General features: G+C 42.3%; 1 protein-coding gene across 5 annotated transcripts; it reads right to left on the bottom strand.

Moving 5' to 3' along the window:
- Window positions 1-577: 577 nt before the first annotated feature.
- Window positions 578-20,501, bottom strand: NBR1 (NBR1 autophagy cargo receptor). Of its 5 annotated transcripts, none has more exons than XM_063403894.1 (21): window positions 20,234-20,499; window positions 17,912-17,974; window positions 16,650-16,668; window positions 16,251-16,273; window positions 15,212-15,409; window positions 14,634-14,708; window positions 13,430-13,635; window positions 11,520-11,684; window positions 10,714-10,920; window positions 9,903-10,062; window positions 9,114-9,401; window positions 8,539-8,691; window positions 7,989-8,064; window positions 7,568-7,678; window positions 6,576-6,767; window positions 6,320-6,454; window positions 4,978-5,335; window positions 4,607-4,704; window positions 3,997-4,066; window positions 3,189-3,294; window positions 578-2,812 (listed from the first exon to the last, which is right to left on the bottom strand). In XM_063403894.1, exons 1-21 carry the CDS (start codon window positions 20,333-20,335, stop codon window positions 2,642-2,644), a joined length of 2,976 nt encoding a protein of 991 aa, XP_063259964.1. In that variant the 5' UTR covers window positions 20,336-20,499; the 3' UTR covers window positions 578-2,641. The 5 variants fall into 5 exon arrangements, with proteins under 5 accessions (XP_063259964.1, XP_063259962.1, XP_063259965.1 ...); XM_063403892.1 differs by having other exon boundaries at window positions 578-2,815; window positions 20,234-20,497; XM_063403895.1 differs by lacking the exon at window positions 20,234-20,499 and adding an exon at window positions 18,111-18,136 and having other exon boundaries at window positions 578-2,815.
- Between the last annotated feature and the right edge of the window lie 126 nt (window positions 20,502-20,627).

The following is a 20,627-nucleotide window of genomic DNA, read 5'->3' as shown; positions in this document are numbered from 1 at the left end:
GGGCGGGCCGGGGGCGGGGCCAGCGGGCAGGGCGGGCCGGGGGCGGGGCCAGCGGGCGGGGCGGGGCGGGGCCAGCGGGCAGGACGGGCCGGGGGCGGGGCCAGCGGGCAGGGCGGGCCGGGGGCGGGGCCAGCGGGCAGGGCGGGCCGGGGGCGGGGCCAGCGGGCAGGGCCGGGCCGGGGGCGGGGCCAGCGGGCAGGGCCGGGCCGGGGGCGGGCGGCGCCTCCACGGGCTGAGGCGAACCGGCGCGGCGGGGACAGGCTCTGCTCAGCCCAAGCGGAAAGGCGAGCCCAGCGAAGGCCGAGGAGCTGCGGGTACCCGAGCGGGGTCACACACGGGGTAGGCAGCGGGAGGAGAAGGCTCAGCGCGGGCCCCGCTGCCGGCCCCGGCCCCTCAGACCCGCCCTGCCCGCTGCGGGCACGGCCCCAGGAGCGGGGGCCGGGTGCTCCCGGTGCGGCAGGGAAGGGACGGGGCCCGCCGGTGCCGCTCCAGAGCCCGCGGCAAGAGCAGGGCTGGGAACCCCATCCCCACCCCCCAGCCCCAGTGCTCGCCCGAAATAATATACAGAGGACACAGCTGATCTATAGAATATATTATAAATTATATCATGCATCCATTAACAAAATATACAAAGCCAACAGAAATATATCTATCTTAAGCCTGAGCATACAGCATCTAAACTCTAGTAAAAAGTAACCTACAGAGAACAGCATCTCACACTTGCCATTTCAATCTGCAACGAAGTGATCCTCCTCAAATGTTTTTATTTTGTCATTTATAGAACACGTGAACATTCCAAGTACACACGGTGGGTCCTGCTGCGCCTGACAGACCCAGGCAAAAAACCACAGTATGCTTCAAAGTGTCGTCAGCTTCTGCATTTCACCCCTGTCCTTTCCTCCTCCTTGTTCTAGTGTTGGCATAACTCAAAAGATACTCAAAACAACACACTCGAGGTAAGGTGGAAAGTTACAGAAGGATCTTTAACTGGTCCACAGCACACAGTTGTACTGGTGTACAGAGATGGGAAACACTGCAAATTACTTCTACTGTATTTCAAAATAAACATTTAGGAGTATATCTTCCACAATCTATAAAAATAGGTTTAAAACGAAAGTGGTATGATACAGTTGTTTTCTTGAACTATTTCAATGGTATTTTATCTCTATGGGTATTAAGTCTTTTAAAAAATTACTGATAACCTGGCCAGCCACAATCCTGACACCACTTCAGCTAAATGGTGACAAAACAGAACACTAGCTTGAAGCAGGAGGAATATAAAATATTTTGGAATCAGTGGTCTCTTACTGCAGCAAAGAAAAATGTTTACTTGAAAGTAAGAACGCAGCCAACACTGCCATCTGCTGAGGGACTGAACTCTCAGGAGTTATTTAAGGTTACCCCACTGCACAGCAGTGTCTGGTGCTCATTCCTGGCATTCTGCAGAACCAAATCTCTCAGCAGATTTCGTAGGGAATTCTTAGATCTCCAACTTAAATATGGGCATCTAAAAATCTTACGAGAAAAAATGAATTCTACAGATGTGGCTATGGAAACACAGGACCAGCTAAAACCATCAGAGGAGACAGTACATTTGAAAGTGCTTAAGTTAATGCATTTTTCAAACTCTAATGTAAAGTTATGTGATCCCTGCTTCAAGCATTCTTCCCATTCCAAAACATTACCAAAATTTGTACTCTGGTTCAGGTCTGGGTTCCTACACATTCTTGCATTTTTTAATGTGCTATTAACAGAGTAAAATGTTTGCACTACAGAGAAAAAAAGTAATGGTCAAATTTTTAATATTTTTACAAAGAGCCTGTAAAGATTCCTAGAAAAGCCTTTCCTACCCTTACACTCTGTTTTTAACAAAATATTTTATGTAGGTTATAGCTGTGTTACAGATCTGGTGTGCACTACCATTACTGGTTCAATTGCTGGTGGAAATTCTCCTGCTCCATTCTGCTACAACAAGCAACAACTTCACTGATATTCATCAGTTGAACTGCAGTTACACTTTTAGACTTTTCAAAAGTCGTTTGATGATTCAACATGGCTTTCTTCTATGAGTAAGTTCTTTTTCTTATAATAATTTTTAAGATTTGAATTTGTCACTTCACTATTACACATTGGAAAACCAATTACTAAATCCTCAGAAGAAACAAAGAAGCTCCTAGTTTCTGGCATCTCTTGTAAATTAAGCAGGACTACATTTTACAGCAGCATTTTACACTGGTTTCTATTCCAAAGCTAATTAAGCCAACAAAAAATTTTCCAGCTGCCTAAAAAAAAAAAGTGTATACACAATAAAATGGGAAGTTCTCATCTGGGTACAAAGTTTAGTTCTACATGATTTCCTGGTAAAAGGATTTGATCTGAAATTAGAGATTTAAAGACTACTCATTTAACTATGAGGCCCAAATAATAACCGAAATTCTGGTATCCATTTCAAGAGATGCCACAAGGGTTGTCTGACATTTCCATGAGGGTAAAAAAAAAAAATAAAGTCAAATGCTCAAAGAAAAGCCAAAGTTTTAAGTCAAACCTCCATAGAGAGAGCAGCTGAGGAGCAGCCTGCTACTCTTGGAATTTTAATTAGAGTTTACTCAATGAAGATTATTCCTCCCTCCACCAGGCAGGTTTAGCACCTACTGCACCAGTCCCTGTTACTGATCTGAAGCAATTCAGTGACCACTTCGATGATGTTGTTGTTGTGTTTCTTCAGCAGGCGCAGGTTTAACTGCCTGTCACAGAATCCCATCTCACACAGGCTGGACAGCAGGGCAGCAGTCTGCTCTTCTGGAGCTGCAGGCTGCTGCAAACAAAGACACTAAGATAAGCTAAAAAAAGGAATTTGTTTTTTGCCTTTGTTTATACCAGAATCAAACTGAGGCACAGAGGCTCTTCTGGCCCCATTTCAGCCTTTTATAATCCCTTTCACTCCTCACAAAGATGAGTTACTACTCTTACATGATGCTACAAGAGCCATGCTTCCATCCCTATGGCATGGATTTCCCAGTGTGCTCAGTGTGCTGAGAGCAGCAAACCTCAAAGGGACACCCTCAAACTTCACATTTTATTCTTACATTAACTCCAATATAGAAATTGATACACTTAAAAAACATGCACCTATAAATCTGAGGTTGTCATTCTATGAAAATCACACAGCACACAGGAAAGACATTCACCTGTTCAATAATGGGTGGTCCAGCAAATAAAGCTTTGTAGGCAGAAGCAGCCACTGACAAAGCTCCTTTCACCAGTTCTCCTGCAATGCTGCTTCCTTGAGGGTACCTGTGAAGAGAGCAGAGGCTGCTTTATGCTCAGTAAAGCCAAGGGTTTGTTTCAGTGAAATGCAAGTCACTGTCAAGGCAAGGACTGTTGGAGACAACAGCCTGTGATCCACAGCAATCAGCAGTGTTTGGGAACTGAGCTGTACAAGAAATTCATTCCTTTTTCTTGACACCTTCCATTAAATTGTGGGTGTATGTTTTCCTTGAAATGACCTTTTGTAAAGAGTTGTGTTCTCATCTAGAAGAGAGCATACCTACATGAAAGCTGTGCACTGACACATCCATTCAGGACAGGGTAACTTCTATTTGTTTTCTATGAATATTTAAGTTACTTAATATTCTGCTCAATGTTTTGACTTACTTCTCCAGTCTCAGTATTTTAAGACAACTTTATAGCTAACTTGTAAAATCTCCATTCTAAGAATGCTGAGATTTTCCAGAAAAAAATCCCACAGAATTTTAGAAGCATTCAACTTGAGCTCTTCATTAACTTTGGCTTGCCAGTTCTGCATCCTTTCCATTTGTGCCCAAGTAGAAACCAAGATCTTAAGAAAACACAGCAAGTTTGCTTTAAGAAGGGAGGGCCTCTCTCCAAATTAATGACTACATGAAATCTGTAGGCCAGAGCTTTTTCCTAGGTGTCTAATTAAACACTTCTCAGTCTAAAACAGTATTTGTGAAGTCACAGGTTCAGCTTCATTACCTCGGGTATTCTGAGAACTTGGTGAGAAATGCAGAAGATCCTGGTCCATGATTATCTTCACCACTGGGTTCTGGAAGAGGCAGAAAAAAGGTCGAAGTGTCCAGTTAATGACTATTAAGCTGGAGAAATGCAACACATACACAAACAGAACAAAGTGTCTCTCAGTACAACAGCAATACTCCAAGTTTAGTTATGCAGAGCAGGTATCCTGGACTCTCACTGCAGTGAAAGCAGTCAGAATTTCAGAACCATATGACTGATTCATCAATGGTGTTTAACTTGAGAGGAACTGCTGTCTCAGTGACTGTAAGAGCAGCTTAAATACACAGCTCATTAATTCCAGAGGAAGGTAATTTTCCAGATGTCTGTAAGAACTTTTGAGTATCCTCTTGCCATTTCTTTTAATAGATGCTCTTAACTGATCCACAAAGCCAATATTCCTTTATTTGCAACATCCATATAGCAGAAGTTCAACACCTAGAGAAAAACTAAAACCTTTATTTGGTAGATTTCTGCTCTCCTCAGGAGAAATGAGACATCAAATTCAATACCAGGCATAAGGAACAGGTGATAACAATAGTCTGCACCCTTTGTTAAATACTGTCAATACCTTCTCTTTGTATTTGATCATGAGGAGCAGAAGAGAGATTCTCTGAAGCTGGTGGGTTTGGTTCTTGGAAGATAGAATTCTGAAGAGATGAAAGATTCCTGAGAACATAAGGCAAAAACATCACTACTTTTATTCTACATGGACATACATAAATAAATCACGATCAACAGAGAAAAGGAAGAACTTCACATGCTCCCTTCTCTCCCTCTCTTGCACTCACCTGAATCAGTGAATACAGGCTCCATAAAAAGTTGCAGGATTTAAGAACATTTACCTCAGTATATGATAAAACTTTTGTTACAATTCCTGTTTGGAAAGTACTAGACCTTGCAGACTCTCCAGCAATCCCAGCATCACCATTTGTTTCATACCTTTGTGCCTGGGGTGAGCTGTCCACAGTTGCTGGGGTCAGTGGTACTGCAGGCAGTGTTTGGGAAGCTGTCAGTGGATCAGGGATCCTCTGCATCTGTGGCTGGCTTCCCCCTTCTGGGTTCTCTGCTGCTGGTTCAGGTTCTCCTGTCTTTTCTAAACCAGGCTGAGAAAGAGCTGAACTATACATGGAGTCCCCCAAAGGCCGGCTGGTGTCAAAGCACTCAGGGAGAATAATGATATAATCCTCTGAGGAAGCAGAGGAGCACTGACTCTGAATATCATCCTTATCTTCCTCTTCATTACAATTGCCAGTACCACTCCGGGGGCTTGTGCTCTCAGCAGACAGCAGAAGGTCCCCTAGTAGGGAAAAAAGTGAAGTATTAACCATTGTCCATTTTGTATGGACAACAGCAGAGACAGAATTGTCCCAGTTGTTAGAGACAATGATTTAAAAACAACTGTAAACCTTAGCTGCTGCCATTAATGGTGTGATTTTCCCTGTTGTGGGGAGGGTGTAGTGTGAAGGAGTAATAGACCTTAATGTTTAGCCTATGCAAATACACTGCTGGTATTAATGCTTATAGTAAAAACAGGAGTAAGAGCTATATAGAGAATTTAAATTGTAGTTTTCAGCTCCTAAATGACACACATTAGAAACAGGTCAGAAACATTTGTGCAAAATGTGTACAAAATATGGAGGCACCACTCATGTATAACATACAAGCACTTACTTGAATACCCAATTGGATTTTTTTGGTCTCAATTTCACTTCCTTAAAAACAGCTGTTAAACCGGCTGCTTGTTAAAGTACTGACACCAATTTTCTGGTGTAATGATTCTCATAACTGGGACAAACTAATGAGTCTCTTTGTTAGCGTAGGAAAACATATAACCACACAGAGGCGATCATATGCGGTTCTTTATTCCAGCGCGCGGGACACCGGGGTGATAATACACCCAAATCTGATGTCCGAAGGATACAGAGTTGATTCGTGATTTTTATAGTTTAAATTATACACATGTTAACTAACCCCCACCCCTAGATACTGATTATCCTATTCCTTAGTTACTATCTTAAATCATACCTACGCTTCTACCCTGATCCACACTTGATTTGGTTAAAACAATAGCATGGAGCTGTTTACAAAAGCTGACGCTTGTTCCCAGCTAGCTGCGTCAAGTTCCAGTTGTACGTTCTCTACTTTCCTCCCCCTACACATTACTCAATCCAGAAATTACATTTTTTAACCCTCCACCAACATCTTCATCTAGAACAGTGTCAGATCATCTTACACATGATTTTTTACAGCTTTATCTTACATTCAAGCCCATTTTACTTACCACAGGAATTTTCTGTCACTGGTTCTGACTGATGAATCTTTGCTTCCTTTTTGGAAGTGGAATTACTATTTATCATAAGTGATTCTTCATTTATCATATTGCAACTGAAGGTGTCTTGAAACGTTTGTAAAGAGTCTAATAAAACCAATCAGGAAAAACAATTAAATGCTTATCAACCACCTGAGCTGAGCAATTTGTGTCTCATGTCTGACTGCAAACAAGTCAAGGAGAGAAGGCAGTTAATGACAGTACTTACTCTGGAGGATTTTGGGGTTTTTTTGGGGGGGTTTGTGGTCAGGGGCAGCATCCAGGGTCAGAGATCGAATTACAGTTTCACAGACAAACTGAGTCCCACTCATATCTTCCTCCCCTTCCTCCTGGCTCAACCCATGATCAGCTTTCACTTTCACCACAGAAGAGTCCACAGAAAGGCAGGCTTCTGCCATTCCTTGGGAAGGGAAACATAACAGATTTTACCACCACAACAAGAAAATGTAACAGTAACAAGAATTTTTTTAGACTAGCCATGGCTAATATTGATTCTGTGTGTTAATTCTAAAAATTGAAATATTTTTGAATTCAGTTCAAGTCGAATGAGAAAGCGATTGAGAAGTATGGGGAGCACACCTGGAGTGTTTGGAGTATGACCTAATCTATAAAGGGGAGATTGTTAATTGTCCCAACAATTCTAGTGGTCAGACAAACCAAAATAAGCATTTGAAAGGACTTTACACAAGAGCATGCAGTAATAGGACAGCAGGGAATGACTTTAACATAGAGGAGATTATATTTAGATTAGATATTAGGCAGAAATTCTTCCTTTTGAGGGTGGGGAGGCCCTGGCACAGGTTGCCCAGGGAAGCTGTGGCTGCCCCATCCCTGGAAGTGCCCAAGGCCAGGCTGGACAGGGCTTGGAGCAGCCTGGGATGAGGGAAGCTGTCCCTGCTCATGGCAGGGGGGGTGGAACTGAATCGTCTTCAAGGTCCCTTCCAACCCAAACCATTCTGTGATTCTATGATTTCTATTTCCAAATCTATATCTATTATGCCCCAACCTCTATAATCACTAATGTAGGGTCAAACTCCATGTTTATAAGCCAAACAACCTTTCTTTAAATTTTGTTTTGTTTTTTTTTCCAAAGAATGAGAAGACAGCTGTTAGAATTCCTTTTAGACATCAGGTTTGCTGACTACACAGAAGTGACAATATCCTCCCTTCACCCCCAATCTCCTCAGGACTGCTGCTTACCAGGCACTAGTTTAAATCCACTCCCCTCGTTCTCCTCCTCTATCTGACCTAAGCCAGGTTTCTCCAGCAAGGGGCTGTCACGTGGCAAAGGGGACATGCATGGAGTCATGTCTGGAAAACACAGGGAGCAAAGATAATTGGCACTAAAGGAGAAGGAGCCTCCATGAGGTAACATTTTTAAAAGTTGTTCTTTTTAAGGGACATTCTTTCAAGACTGAAGAAAGACTATTTTGCAAGATAATCTGGTGGAATAAACAACTAGCTTTGCATTACTCTGCCACTGGCTGTGCAAAGAAAAGGGCAGCATTCCTCAACATCTGGAATATTGTTCTTGGGGATATGGAGGTGAAAAGAATCCAAGACTAAACCCAAAGGACAGCTGTCTGTGCTCCAGAGAGCACCCAGAATACAGGAGCCTTACCAACAGGAGTGTTGTGTGGCACTCGCTCCAGCTCCTGCACAATATTAATGTCCAACAGCTCAAAGGACAGCAAATCCTACAGGAAAAAACACACACAGCTTCCATGAGCAAACTCTGACACTGAATCATATCTGCACTTGGCAGCACAGATGCCACTGATGTACAAATAACACTTTGTTCCTCAACACAACCTCAGGGGGCAGGTATTTACATATATTTACATATATGTTACATATATATACATCACTGAATATGGGGCAAAGATCAGGGCAGGGACAAAGCTAAGGACTCCCTTTTTAGGGCCAGAGAAAGACTCAATGCTGACTCATTTTTGAGAATCTTTATCTGTCCTACACAAACCTTCCACATAATAACAATGCCTAACACCAGTTTGAGAAAACAGCTGTGCTATATAAAATGCAATATACTCTTTCTGAAAATACAGTGGCCATTTTAGAGCTCAGAAGCTTTATTCCCATAAATGCCTACCAACCCAGACATCAAATCCAAGGTGGTTTCTTTTGTATCTATCTGGATTTTAGCACTTTACCTGTGCAGTGAGGAGATCGACAGATGGGATATAAAATTCTCTCTCACTTGGCAGATTTTTCATCTTTAAAGGAATAGTTGGCAGAGATATTTCAGCCTGCTCTGCATTTTCACCTCTCAGTTGAGCACCTGTTTCTGTCTTTGAGGAAGCATCCTGCAAAAACAAAAAAACAGAAGCCCCTTAATCACAGTGAATAAAATATCACATGAAATCTAAAGCCGGAATTTTGTGTAAACACTCAAGTAATTTGAAAGAAGTTTAAATCAACTCATTACAGAGCCAAAAGTACAAAACCTAACAAAGAGAAATGCTGCAGTGTTTCAGCTTAACCAAAGGAGCAGACAAATAGCTGCAACAGACTGATAGCTAATATCATGCCTGTCAAAAAGAACAACTACTGTAGAACTTATAAATGCAATATATGTTGTACTTTTCTCCTATTAAAAATAAAATTTAACAGCAAACAGCTAGAAGAATCCCCCTGAACAGTTTGTTAGGAATATCATGCTAAATAATACACAAAGCTGTCTCCTAGGCAATTCTGAACTGCCCCAGTTTCCAGGAGAGTGACTTGCCTGTTTGGTACTGGAAGTTTTACTCTTCTGACAGGAGTCAGAATCTTTCCAATCACTCTCTACGTAGTCAGCAGCTGGAGAGGGATCCACAACAATACTGCACCAGATCCTTGGCCCAAACTGTTCCCCTCTGTGTGACAGTCTCCAGTGAGAAGTGTAAGTTCCTTCGATGTTGGGAGCTACAAACTCGACTGAAACAGTTCCTACTTGTCCAGATGGAAGGGATGGCACTAACACGTCTTTCTTCTCAGAAGATGCCAAGGTCAGATTACCCCACATGAGTTTCAACTGAAATACACAACAGAAAAAGGCAAAAGTGAACTTCTCAAGCTTCTCTGCAAAGTGTGGGCAGCAGGAAGCAGAGTTCCTCTGCTGAAAGGCCTTGTAGATACCAGCATGGAGAGCACAGGCTGCCAGTGCACACCCTCACATCAGAAACTATCAACACAAAGATACCACATCTTCCAACACAAATGCAGCCACTTGCAGAACAAAGGGGTTTGGAGGTCAGAAAAGCAACAGAGCAGCTGTAAACAGGGTCAAACTGTACCATTATAACATGGGGGATATACTATTAATGGGAACATGTTCAGGGATGGTCCTCTGAATGGCTTTCTTCCTATAATCTACACTTTTACAGAGCACCTATATAGATTATTGCCCCAGAATCCCCAGCTGTGAATCTACAGGCCAAAGGAAATCTTAAACAGGTCCTAACACAGAATTCACATACAAATGTGCTCTTCCAGAATGATTTTAGTGTGTAGAAGGAAGAGAAAGGCAAGATACCTTTGTGTCTGAGCTCCATTCCACATTGCCAGTATTCTTCATTCGCCAGTGTTTGATGAACTTTGTTCCTGGTTTCAAGTGAGTACCATCAGGCAAATTCTCATCCACAAATACTGCACTTAGGGTTGGGACAATTGCTTGGAAGGGTGGATTAGGGCTCCTGGGATTGGAGAGAGGAAACAAAATAAACCCAAAATACACCAAAACTGAAGAAGTTCAGCTGCTGATTAATGTTAACTTGGCTTTTAAATGCCCTAAATGGAAGGGATGAATCAAAGAAAACAAACTATACAAGTTTTACTTTTACTGCACATTTATAAACTCAAGGGGAGTGGGGAAATGCAGAGCAGTTGTCTGCAAAGGCTGCTGTCTAATGAACCTCATCTTAAGAGCACATCAAAAAAAAGAAGCAATAGCACTGAACAAAATATACAGAATGTACTTGACTTTATGCCAACATACTTAATAAAGCAGGAAGATACAGACTTTTCCAAAACTGGCAGCAATGTTAATTTATGCTGTATGAGCATACACATGTATGTATAATCCTAGGCACTCCCTCCTAAATCTACATAAATCATAAAGTTTCTGATAGTAACCATCAGTCACTTTTTTTTTTCTTTTCTCCTACTCTCAATTAAAAACACTGTACCTTGCAAGTCACATTTAGACAAAATTCTCACACAGTCAAATGACAACCCATGCTTCAAATTATCAATTTCACAACCTCCCTCCCGTTATTTTAATTTGGTCTCATAACAAAAGGTCAGACAGCACAAGTACCAGATGCTCAGTTAACAACAAGCCTTACAGGAAGGTATTAGGCTGGAGACTCTCAGATTTCAGAGTAGGTGAGCTGTTTGTTTCCAGTACATGGATAGAGTTCCACAGATGAATTTTCCTGTGCAATTTTAGCTGCTTTTTGAGCTCTCGGACCTCTGCTTTTCGTTGTTTCTTTTCTGCTCGCAATCTTTGCTTCTCTGCCTTCAGAAATCTTTTGTCCATCTGTTTCTGGAGCCTGCAAAGTGATGAACACACCTTATTATCATAAACTGATCTGAATTTATCTTTAGATAACACAGTCTCAGTCTCAAGGGAGCCCTTCAGGAAATATCCCATGCTTCTAGACTGGATACCAAACTATTTTAAAAGAACAAATCTCAAAGTGATTAACACACCTTATTATCATAAACTGATCAGAATTTATCTTTAGATAACAGTCTCAGTCTCAAGGGAGCCCTTCAGGAAATATCCCATGCTTCTAGTCCGGATACCAAATTATTTTAAAAGAACAAATCCTCACAGTTACTTGTGGAACTATTTTGAATGGTCTCTGAAAGAACCAAAAAAAGGCAGACACAGAATGCTCAAAGAAAAAGCAAGCTCTCAAAGTTTATTACCCATCTATGACACAGAAGTCTGTCTTTTTTACTTTGTTATTAAAAACACTGTAAGATTTTTGACTTAGGCCCTTTATAAGTACGTAGCTATTTTAGCTACTCACAAAGTCTGAGTGCCACTTCCATTTCTTGTTCTCTCTAAAATAAAAGCTGAACCTCAACTCCAACACAGCTGTTTCCACGTGCACAAGGGACACTCCTGTCACCATTTCTTTACCTGACTTGCTCCAGGGTGGCAGGCAGGCGTGGGGACAGCTCTGCCAGGCTGCAGCTGTCAGCCACACAGGGGATGGGCCTGCGCAGCTTCAGCAAGACGTGGTTTGGGTTGTGTGCATACGTCCCTGCCTCACACTCCTCACAGATGTTGTAGGCTGGACAAAGGCTGCAAGGCACAAAAGACAGGAGGTTACCAAGAGGCAAAGAATTTCTGCAGAGAAATAAGTTGGTACGGTGCTGTTTCACACAGTAAGCGGTTCCCAAGTGACAGCAGCTGGATGTCTCACTTATTAGCATTATTTGGACAACAGTAATTATCATTATTATTATTATCAGTATTTGGAGCTATGTGGAATACCTACACGATTATCTCTCTTCTAGGCAAAACTGTAACACAGTTCCCTCTTCTTTGAACACACTGAAAAATTTGATGCTTTCTTTAGCACAAGTGACTAAAATTGTTGCTACAAAAGGCAGAACATTTTACCAAAATGCAGTGGCAGAAACAGCACCATACTTATGGAAATACAGAAGCTAAGTCAATAAGTATTCAGGGATGCAAAGCAGATTGCTCCTCCGGGAACAGGGCTGATAAAAAACAGACTGTCATCTCCTGCCAGCAAGGAAAAAAAATAAAAAAACCCCTCCTATTGGCATTTCATCCACTGCTTCTGCCTAGTCCCAAAATGCTGATCTTTGCAGCAATTGCCTCATTCAAATAAAACTCTTGCTTTTAACGCCTCACTTAAGACATTCATCAAAATCTATTTCATATTATTTGACAGAACACAATGCAATCATTAAAAAAAAGTATGACCTGCCTTAGTCTCACTGACTTTCAGAACTAAACAAACAACTATTATAGACTAGTGGTTCTAAGTCTTGCTTTTTTTGTTTAGTTAACCAAACAAAACATTTCCATTACAATTACTGCGTGTCCTCTGCAGATAAGGTAAAGAGTCACTGAGAACACAGCGTTACAAAGTTCTCTCACTTTAACAATCGCCTCCTTCCAAAACAGTTTTAATCTTGCTTTTATGCAGATAAAGTCTAGTCTAGGAGAAAACATCAGCTGTTGGTGAGACACACAGTAGACATTGTGAAACGTGCAGCAGGCTGCAGATTAGGAATGTAGAAGTATCTAAGGCCAGGACATGTCAGACTCCAGGACATCCCTCTGGCTGCCCTGGAGGGTTTGGAGACCGGACAGGGGGTCTGGGGTCTGTCCAAGGGGCTCAGGCAGCCTCACACAGAGCCCAGGAGGGCACTGCCTCTGATCCCTGCCATGGCAGTGAATGCCCACAGTGTATGGAGAATCACAAGCTGAGAGAATTCAAAATAAGCAGTAGCTAGTTTATCATAGAATATAAATGTAGAATTTAGGATTTTTGGTTTATGGGTTTGAAGAGACAAGATGGAGGAATTGGGGAATGGTCCTGTCCTCCTTGTTCTTGTTCTCATCCCCCATTTTCTGCTGAGTTGTATCACAAGGATTGGTTTAGAGTAGAAATGACATGTTAACATAGGCAGTGAGTATTGGTAAGGTTTTGTAAATAAAAAGTTCATTGTGGATGGTGGTTGGGTCAGGGGACCGTACAGAAAGCCCGGGACCCTCTGACCCGCCCAGTCCCCCGCGTGTCCTGCTCTGCTGGGGACGCCCTGCAGAGCTGGGACAGAACTGAGAGATAATGAAAGAATGAACAACCCTGGAAACACGGACTGGGGACTCAGCTTGTCTGCTCTGGCTCTGGTGCTGGACTTTTTTGGCAGGAAAAGCCCGAAAACCCTACACACCTCAGGGAACAGCAGCCCTGAGGAGACTCTCAGGGAACAGCAGCCCTGAGGAGACTCAGGGAACAGCAGCCCTGAGCACAGTTTCTCACGCTCCCCCTGGTTCCCCACACACTCTACCTGCACTGGTAGCGCACCCCGACAATGCGAGCCTGGCAGTTGCAGCAGGACATCAGCCAGTCACACTGGCTGCTGCTCTCTGAAGGTGGAGCTGCTTCTGAAACTGAGCTCTCACAAAAATCTGCAGGCTGGCTCTGATGAACAAGCTTCTCATACAGCTTCTGCTCCAGCCTCTCGACAGTCTCCTTCACTACTTGTTCCCTGAACTGGAAAGAAATGAAAGCAGTCATGAATGAGTCCCACCCACTGAGTTTGAAAAGTTGAGTTACACTGCCACAGGTCTCCCAATCTGCCAGCAGTCAGACTGCTTCAGAATCATCTTCCCTATCCCCAGCACACTCTACATAAAATTAAACAAATACCACATTCCTCAGAGAGGGCTTTTATTTTAGAAAATACCAACCCAGAGCTTCTAAGAAGGCAAGTTAAAAATCACATATTTGTGCTTACAATACTGTTTTTCCTCCACAAGCTTGCATGAAGGGAAGGAAACTCATCTCCAAAACAATTACCACAATTCCCAAGCCCCTCTCAACTCTCTACCATTAAGTTTTGATTTGCCTATCAGCAATGTTTTAAACATAATCATAAACTTCCCTTATTTTTAGTTTGTATAAATAGGTGGCAAAGGAAAGGAGACTCTAGAGAAAAAAGCTTAAAGATTAATGCACATAAATCAACAACTTGCTAGCTGATGCAGTGATATCAAACTGCTTTTCAGTGATGTTTATTAGCTGTTCAAATCAAGTTAACATCCACATCTTAACCTGGAGCTTATTGTCAATGGCTTCCTGAAAGTATTTTCTTACACTGACTAATCAAAAGTAAGGTCACCAAATGCTCTGCTTTCAATCACAGGAAACCAAAAGTATTGCCCTGGTGAAACTGGAAAATCAAGAGCAACACAGTGAGTGGTCTGGGGTCCCTATGGTTGTCTGGAGTGCCACAAGGATTCTGTTATGGGAGCTACTTAAAACTACACTCAAATTAATTAAATGCATAACTAAACATTCCACTTTTCACAAGTGCTATGGATCAAGTTTATGGTTTGGGGGTTTTTTAAGGTATCCCTTACACTGTAGATGATCTAGTTCTCATCAAGATCCTGGTCACAAGTGCTGATGGCAAGAGTGTCCAGTCTAGAGTCAAAGATCAATTTCTCATGTATTTAAGGACACCAAAACTTGCAAGACAATTCACTTACTGTTTCCAAGTAGCTAGTAAACCATTCTGGAGGATTCTCATTTGTGCTTTCTGTTCTGGTCTGATTTAACTTTTGCTGAGGGAAAAAAAAACCAAAACAAACAAAAAGTAGGCAAAGTTTAAAAAAAAAAACCCTCAATACAGCAAGTTAACTGCTGAAATGGCTTTTAAGTGTCTTTATAGAAAAATATTTAAAGTTTGTCAGAAAACAGTGAAGTGACACAAAGCATCCACTGATATTTTCCTGAAACATTTCAGCCTCATTAGCATTTGAGTGTAATTACACACCAAAGAAGTCAAGTCAACCAGAAGTTACCAGATGGCAACGAGGAGATGAATCGCTCTGTTTATCAAAACACTTAAAATGGTCAACATGAAAGCACCTGCATTTCTAAAGACAGCATCAAATTATCCTCTTGAAGACATTCAAACTATTTGGTGAGCTTCAATAGGTGCAAGTAACTGAAAACAGAGACCAACTTCTGAATGCAGTTTTTATATAAGGCTAAAGAGGACAATCAGTCTACAAAGTGATTTACATTTATTAATTCTTTGTTTTAATGCAGCTCAGCTTCTTACCTGACTGGTCAGCTCCTGGCTATTTTTTAATTCTTCCTCTAATCCCCGAGCTAACATGGAATGATGCACAAGTGGTTTCTTCTCATCTTTAAGAAGCACCAGCTTTTCTTTCACAATTTTTTCACGTAGTTGTGAAGCATGAGAAGAATTCTTTTCATAGGCATTCATCTGGAGCTGATTCCCTTGTTTAACTGCAATCTAAATAAACAGTACATACACACACCATGTTTTCCACTTATGATCAGCATACAAAATCTGTAAAAATACAGTATTATTATCTCCAATTATCTCTATTAGTACCTCCAATACTACATTGGAGAGTTTGGGGAAAGACTAGCAGGCACAAAAAGAAAAACAGAGAGATGCCAAGGTAGAGTCAGCTGATATTCTACTTCTGAAAGGTTACTAATATGCTTATTAAAAAGTTTATTAAAAGCCAAAGCATAACCATGCAAATATCCTACTGGAATTTTTCAGCCTATAATAAAGTGTTCACAGGAGCCAGTAAACAATAGAGTGTGTCCAAGAATTTATGATTATTTTGAAATTATCAGATATCAAATTCAAACCATGAGCAAAAAGTTCTGAAAGACTGAATAATGTAAAACAAAAACATAAAGGAATGCAATTCTTATTTTGTTTAACTGCTTATAAAGTAACTAAGCATTGACTCTAATTAAAGTTTTAATGATATACTCCAGCAGCAGTGTCTATGTAGGAAGATTTTTGAAGGGTTTCACTAAAGCCCAATATTTCCAAATATGGGATTACTGTTGAAGGGCTTGAGAAAATCAGTCTCTCAACCACCCCACTGCTGCTCAGGGTCCTGAATCCTAAATGACTCTTCAACTAATTAATTTATAAACATAGACCAACCAGGATGGAGGAAAAATGTAGTAAGACATTCAAGCTACTGTCCAAAGCTAGAAAACAGCTATTCTGATTTCCTGGGCCAGGTAATGCCATTTTTTCTCTCAGCTACACCAATTTTAATTGGAGAAGGATGAATATATTGAAAAAAGTCAAAGAGCACATTTACCTTCAGAGCTTCTTCATATTCCTCTAAAGAAAAACAGAAAGAAATGTGAATGGCCCCTACCTCACACAACAGATGCAAGTTAAGCACACAGTATTTAGAAACCCTTACATGACAAGGGGCCTCCCCTACCTTCTGTAAATTCTCTTAAAATAGTGCAAGAAATTGTATATACAGCAACAAGCACACATTTTCACAGCTAAGAGCCACAACTTTCCACTAATTTAATCACTTCGAATTTGTTCTTATGGATCAAGAATTCTGTCCTTTGGGAAGAATTTGATGCCAAGTCATATAAAATACAAGAATCAAAAAGCAACATTCTCAATTACATCTTCAAAATACACAAAGCAACAGTTGGGGTCTCTTTCTTGATTTCAGCTCAGTAAAGCAGCAGCTCACCTTTGCTGTTCACAGACACCTGCAAAGAGAAGTGAGAGTGAGCAAGAGCCACAGATAGATTTTTGCAACTCTCTTAAAATTAACATACTTCAGAATAAACACACTTTTACTCACAGTTTCTACAACAACAGTCCTTTAGCTATTTGTTATTGCTGCCGTGTTTAATCATTACCCAAAGCTGTGGTGCTTTGAAGCAGCCCATGTTTGTTACTGGGCTGGCAGAGCTCTGGCACTGCTGGCACCTACAACAAGCAGGCTCTCCTCAGAAAGTCACTGCCTGTGCCCCTGGGCTCACTGCACAAATCCAGAGCTTTAAATGCCCACTTAAGTGTTTCAAAAGACTAATTGTTTCATAAGCCCATTCTTCTACAGAAATTTATTTATCAATTCTGCACATAGAAGTCACTAATACAAGAATCTATTTAATCCCCACAGTATCACAGGATTCTGAACAATGTTTGCTCAGTATTTTAGAAAAAGCTGGCATAGATGCATCTATATATTTATATATTAGACAGGCTGGAAAATAAGGGGAGAATCATTCTCTGAAAGTTGTTGAAAGCTTCTTGATGCTTCCCCTTAAGGGAAAAAGTAAGGACAAGAACTCCCATCTCATTTAGTAGAGTGGAACACTGTGCTTGCAAATGTCCATTCTGCCCGAGAGTTACATTCCCCTCTGAATCTCTAGATAAACAAAAATAACATGAGAGGGTGAGACTGTGCCAAGCAGGAAGTTACTCAACAAGGACAACTAGAAGTAACCAATTTGTTTTCTGAGTCAGTAATCTGCTTGGAGATTACAGCAATTGCATAAAGCAAGCAGAGGATTTGAGTACACCAGATCACTGAAGCAAACACATGCTAATGACAGGGGACCTACATTTTCCAGAGGAAGGATCTAGATTGAAGAGACAGGGCTTTAACAAATGGTTACAGGTACCTTATTCTTGTTTAAAAAACAAATGTTCCTCAATAGAAACATTCCTCCCTCAGAGCACAGAGAATCGCTGGGTGTTTCAACAGAGTGGGAAAAAGAAAGGCAGTAGCTTCTAAAAAATATTTTAAAATATATATACTGCATTAAGAGTAAAACCACAAGACTATCAGCTGTTTTCTTGTGAAAGGGGAGAACATTTCCCCACCCCCATCTGCGTAACAGAGTCTCCTGAAAGAGCCACCACAAATCATCACGAGGCACAAAGTCATCTCCGCCACCAGGCATTGTTCAGTTGACTTATTGGGTGGGGTCGCAGGTATTTTACCTCATCATTCTCCTCATCAATGTACTTGATCTGAATGTTGTCCAGGTCAAATGAAACTTTAACCTGGAATGAAAAAAAAAAAGAACACAAAACCATAGTGAGGCAGGATGCCCTCAGTTAAGGATTATTAATTAGAAATAACATTAAAACCCTTCTATTCCTCCCTTCAGTTTCTCAGTTGAAGTAAACACTGTTTTACCAAATCCATTCCTCTAGAGCTGAACTCTTCCCAGTGCCTTCTCTCCAAGCTTTACTAACTTTCCCTAATGAAAACAAAAAACACATTTCTTTCCTGTTGCACCTTGCCCAGTTAATGTTTACTCCAAAATAAATAATAAAAACCTTCCCATTCCACGAGGACAAGCTCAGGGTTAACAAACTCAGTCATGGTAAACACTGCAAAATATGAAAGAGAAGGCAAACAACCCCTAAACTCCATCTTTTCCTTAAAAAATATACTAGTCAGAAAAAGAGCTGAAAGACAGGAAATAAAACAAGATCTCTTCAGATGTGACTTTGAAAGCAAGCTAAAAAAACCCAGGACAGTTGCTACAGAATTAATAATAATAATAACAATACCTAGAAGACAGCTCACATAGGTGATCAGCCTCTTTACAGCCCATCAAAACTCAGAGAATAAAGCCGAGCAGTTATTTTGCATTTTACATTAACGAGGCAGAACGAGCAGCACCAAATGAACCATAAAATGAAAGCAGTCATTTCCATATGCTGAGTCTTTGAGCCTCCCGTACATTTCTGTACCAGGTTCCTACAAAAGCTGTATTTTTCCCCACAGAAATTCTCTGAAAGAAGTGACACATGTCCTGCTAGCCCAGAGTGGCTGCCTGGGGAGTTCCAGAGCCCCACAGGAGCACACAGGGACACTTTCTGCAGTGAACCTGCTCCAGGCAGGTCCTTCTAGCAACACATCTCAAATTTTGTGAGGTCAGAGAAAACCAATTTGTTTTGCCAGGAAGAAACTGTGGTCTGTATTTACATGGTCTAATATCACAGACTGCTGCCCCAAACTCAAGGCAGAACAAGAGCCCATGTTATCCTTTATAAACATAACGCACATTTAATAAAATAGCAAAAAATAAGAAAGACAAAAGGTTTAACTGATACTTCCTTAAAACAGTAATTCACACAACAGAGACAACCCGTGGTTCTACCCTGGCTAGGGACACACTGTAATAGAACACCACACCTTGAACAAACACACCCCGGCTCTGAGAATACCTAAGATTAAGGGCAGCACAGTGCTTACACAGTAATCTGCTTCCAGCTTTGATGCAAGCAGGATTCTAACCAGCTCAGACATTCCTGCAGGCTCTACTTGCACTAAGGATTTTAAGACTGAACCAGTGCCCCTTTCAGAGGACTGAAGTATTTCAACCAAAGATGATGCAGTTCAAATTTTGAACTTGAGCAAGTCATAAAGCAAAACCCTCCTGCATGTATACTGGAATATACCAGTCAGAAAAAGAGCTGAAAGACAGGAAATAAAACAGCAACAAGATCTCTTCAGATGTGACTTTGAAAGCAAGCTATAAACACCAGAACCGTTGCTACAGAATTAATAATAATAATAACAACAACAACATTAATAATGTTAGCTTCATCATAGCCAGGGGAATCCTTACAACGCAATTTCACCCTAAACCAATACAGGTCAACACAGCCCTGAAAACAAGCACCCAAACAAACCCTTAACTATACCAAGTGCATGAGACACAGATCTTCGTAAGCAACTGCCCACGCACGGCCCTGCTCTGTCCAAACCAGCACACACAAAGCTCCGGGAACCAAGGGACCAAACAAAAGTGTATCAGTGGCTCAGTACCGCAGGGAGCACAGACGAATTTTCAGAAAAGAAACAGACGTGTGTTACTTTACCCTAGCTACTTCAAAAAGAACAGAAAACAATAAAAATAGGATGTACTTTACGGAGGGCTACAGAGCCAAACCAAGTGTTCATACCTGTGGAAAAAGGCAATGAACACAGCTCAGACCCCCTGCTCACACAGGAAAAAAGGAGCCCTTAAGAATCTTTTTCCAAACCAGGCCGCTCCCGTCAACCTAAGCACACAGCGCAGAAGTAAACTATACTATTAGGAGAAAAGAAAAATCAAGATCGCAGCCGTATGAACCACCATTTCTAACAGCCTGTGAAACGGGGGACACTGCTTTGGACGGCGCGGCCGGAGACGCTGGGCCCTCGCCGCCTCAGGGGCACGGGCAGCACCTCAGCGAGCCGGCTCCCGCGGCTGCGGCCCCGCGGCGGACACCCCGCTCCGCCTCCCGCGGCCAGCCTGCGCTCACCATGGCCTCCACATCGGCCCACGTCGTGTGCGCCGGGTCGGACACGAGGAAGGTGCGGGTGTCGCCGCGGCAGGTGACGCGCAGGGTGACCCGCGGCTCCATGGCGCGCTCCCGCGGGCCCGGGGGCAGCGGCGCCAGCCCTCACGACAGCCACAACATGGCGGCCCGAGGGCGGCCGCCTCTGCACCCGCTACGCGCGGCTATTGGCGCAGCCGCCTGTCACTCATCCAGCCCGCCGCTCTGGTTGGTCAGAGGGGCGGAGCAAGGGGGCCGCGGAACAACAACAATAAACAGAGCCGGGCGCGCGCGCGCGCACCGCGGCCACGCAAGTCCGGCGACTGCGCCGCGGCGGCGCCTGCGCGCGCCGAAATCACGTGGCGGCAGCAGCCAATCA

This window comes from Prinia subflava, chromosome 8 (genome assembly GCF_021018805.1).
Source record: "Prinia subflava isolate CZ2003 ecotype Zambia chromosome 8, Cam_Psub_1.2, whole genome shotgun sequence".
Taxonomy (NCBI): Eukaryota; Metazoa; Chordata; class Aves; order Passeriformes; family Cisticolidae; genus Prinia; species Prinia subflava.
Note: the sequence above shows the minus strand (reverse complement) of the source record. Positions and strands in the feature narration are given on the sequence as shown.